The sequence below is a fragment of the Poecilia latipinna genome, unplaced genomic scaffold (genome assembly GCF_001443285.1).
Source record: "Poecilia latipinna isolate Pla-1442-1.1 unplaced genomic scaffold, P_latipinna-1.0 Scaffold1696, whole genome shotgun sequence".
Taxonomy (NCBI): domain Eukaryota; kingdom Metazoa; phylum Chordata; class Actinopteri; order Cyprinodontiformes; family Poeciliidae; genus Poecilia; species Poecilia latipinna.
Window position 1 is genome coordinate 92,946 of NW_015114312.1, and position 3,273 is coordinate 96,218.

Genomic DNA, 3,273 nt, shown 5'->3' on the forward strand with positions numbered 1-3,273 from the left:
AAAAATCTAAAAAGAGAGGAGGGGCAATTAAAAAAAAAAAAAAAAAAAAAAAAAAAAAAAAAAAACTTTTACTTTTACTTTCCCCAGTTACTGGCCCCTTCACAAACCAGACTTCCCATTTCTTATTACCCCATGTGATATCAGGACACTGAGTAATACTCATCATCTTGTTGCTTTGAAGTGCAAAAATCCCAGAGGGAGAACTTTGGAAAACAAAAATAAAGATGAGAATGAAGGGAAGCTGCAGCTTGTGCCTTGAAAACAAGACTGCTAATCCCAACACCGAATGGCGGGTAAATCTAAGCAGATTAGAGCGACCAATCAATTAGATTAACCTCATATTAATTTGAATGTAAGAGATAATCCGAGGTTACATCTGTTTACTATAACAACCGGCGTCATCATCTCTTGTTATTGTGCTTTCAAACCACTTGGCTTGCGCCATGCTTTTCCAACAGCCTGTGCGTAATTTGACGGCGCAACAGATCGACAAAAGGATCTGGTGGAGACTATTGGGAGGAGAGAGAGGGGGGAGGCTGAGCATTAAACCCTAAACTGGTGTGCAGCTTAAGGTTGAGAAGCCCGAGGCACTCGCTGTCCCCGGCGTGACCCGACAGCAGGCCGGATCGATGCGCCACCGCGCGCCTCTCCAGCAGCAAAGGAAAGTATGGGAATCTGTCTCCTTGCGGTGGCTCCTATAAGCACAGGATGCGAACTCTCAACACACGAACTCAGTGAACCCTGAAACGGGCGCGCTCACGCCCATTTCCACACACCGTGTCATGTGGAGAGACAGCGAGACACGCTACAGACATAAATCACTGGAGCCAGGGGTCAATTATGTGGCTCTAAAATATGCACAAAGGGAGTGCTGCTGCAGACGCCGGCTCACTAAATATAGTCAGCGTCCCCCTGTGGTGTCAGGAGGATTGTTTTCACGTGGCCTACCTTCCATCCAGCCGAGCTGTTGCTGTCGCCTTTATCCTTAAAATAAGGAACAAAGCGAACCATCCAGTCGTAGATCTGGGACAGGGTGAGCCTCTTCTCCGGTGCGCTCTCGATGGCGCGGGTGATGAGGTCCGCATACGACAGGTTTCCCCACGCGTTCCTGCGCGACGACTTGGCTTTGCGCAGCTGGCCGGCCACGTCGAGGGCAGCCCCGGACATGCAAGCGGGAGCGGCCACGACCGGAGCCGGGGCGCCGGCCGGGTGCTTGATTTCCGCCGGCGCGCCGCCTTTCCTGTCGGCCCGGCACGCCGGCACGTCGTAGCGCTCCGCTTTGACGGTCGCCAGAGCCAGACCCCCGCGGCTCGCCTCCTCTGCCCCGGGGAAGCCCTCGGCACACGGCGGGAGCGGCCAGGTGCACGACCGCGACCGAGCATGCGGCTCGAAGTCCGAATCGATATCAACCTGATGCGCGTCCATGCCGCTGGTCTCCATCATCATCAGCATGATGATCCCCGCCGCCGGACCCGGCAAGGTCACTTTAACGCGAGGCTTGTCAGCCTTTGCGCCTCTTTTTGAGGGTCAGAGTGTCCAAAAGCGCTCCCTGGAGAGGGCAGATTATGGTGTGTCACACACAGAGAGGATGAAGCGTGGAAAGCAGCCGGCCGTGGTGTGGGATGTTCTCATTCCCCTCAGTGCAACAATGTGGCATCACATCAGGACAGATAAAGGTGTATCCGGCGCATCAGGAGCAAAATCCGCCTCTGTTCCGTCCCAGCTGGCCCGACCAGGACCAGGCGGCGGTCAGACATCCGCGCGGAGCAACAGTTGATCTCCTGATCAAACTCTCCCAGATGAACTGACTCTCTCCGAGATTCTGGCCCTGCCTTCCTGCAGGTTCCCTGGCTTCAGCTGAAACTCACTATTACTCTCTCAGAAACAGAAGCGCGCTCTCATGAATCATTTATGTTGAACCGAGGATTTTCCAGACGAGGGAAAGAAAAAAGAAAAGAAAAAAAAACAAGAAAAACCCAGAGAGCTCCTCGTGGATTTGATTTGGAGCATCCTCTGTCTCCGCATCACTCGGCGTGCGGAGAGACTTCTACCTTTGTCTGCAGCTTTCCCTGCACATGTCACATGGGGAGCGTCTCTCTGCCTGCTGCTCCGCTTTATACCGCACGCCTGTGCGTCTCTGAAGGCTTCAAGCCACTTAACTGTAGCGTGGAATAAAGTGGAACAAGTGCTGTTTCCATATAATTGGACGCCGCCTGGATCAAGTCACTCCCTCCAGAACAGGTTTCCAGGCTGGGAGGAGGGACCGGCTCTTTGTGCATGCTTCCATGTGTGTGTGTGTGTGTGTGTGTGTGTGTGTGTGTGTGTGTGTGTGGTGGAGCTGATATCCCCAGTCCCATTTCCAAAGGTAGTCATTTACATACTACAGCCCGATTCAAACACAGACGTTCAGGTTGTCATCTTTTCTTTTTCTCTGTCCCAACGTGACAATCACTCCGTGTTTGAATTCAGGTTTTTTGTTTTTTTTTTTTCTCATTAAAGATAAACCGGACTTATTCCAGCTTTGTTTTTGGTTTTAATAACTGGTCATCAAATCAATTAGCACGGACTTCTTATAGCTTCAGATGGTTTAAAGTTATATATATATATATATATATATATATATATATATATATATATATATATATATATATATATATATATATATATATATATATATATATGTAAAGATGAGAAAGATATATTTCTCATCTTTACAATGTTCTGCTGCTGTTTCTTAGTAAGCCAAAGGCTAAAACTCATATGTTGTTTATTATTGCTTTAATCAGCTCTAATTATTTGTATGGACTATAGAGACGCATTTGTGGGAGAAAATTACTGAAATTCCACTTGTTTGAAAATTTGCCCTTGCAAATGTGTGTGCAGGTAAAACATGGCTCACGATTCCACATTTACTACCTGTTGCCATTTTATGCCTATGTACATAAACCATTTTCTATGAGTCAGAGTTTTTGTACTAGGGCTTTTTTTGTTGTTTTTTCCTGTGGAGTCAAACAGTCACAGGTTGAAGCTGGCCATAGAAGAAATCCCAACTCTAGCATAAAACTATCACCATAGCCATCACAAGTGGACTCCTGTTTTAAATTTTGTGCCACTGCATGCTATGCCAGTCTCACTCATGCTTACCATCTCAGTGCAGATGGTAACGATGATGAACCACCACAACGTGCAGTTGCAGCAGATCACTGCATGCTTAAAACACTTGGTGGTAGAGCTGGTGACCCAGATAGTCCTCCACGGATCCGTCTGGGCTTC

At 48.2% G+C, this 3,273-nt stretch overlaps 1 protein-coding gene across 1 annotated transcript in view; it reads right to left on the reverse strand.

The window, feature by feature from the left end:
- The window catches only part of foxo6b (forkhead box O6 b), a 59,973-nt gene extending 57,386 nt beyond the window's left edge, over nt 1-2,587 (reverse strand). The window contains exon 1 of the mRNA XM_015060251.1: nt 949-2,587. Within this exon, the coding sequence (XP_014915737.1) occupies nt 949-1,452 (504 nt within the window). The 5' untranslated portion in view covers nt 1,453-2,587. The remainder of the gene's footprint in view (nt 1-948) is intronic.
- Nucleotides 2,588-3,273: the final 686 nt, after the last annotated feature.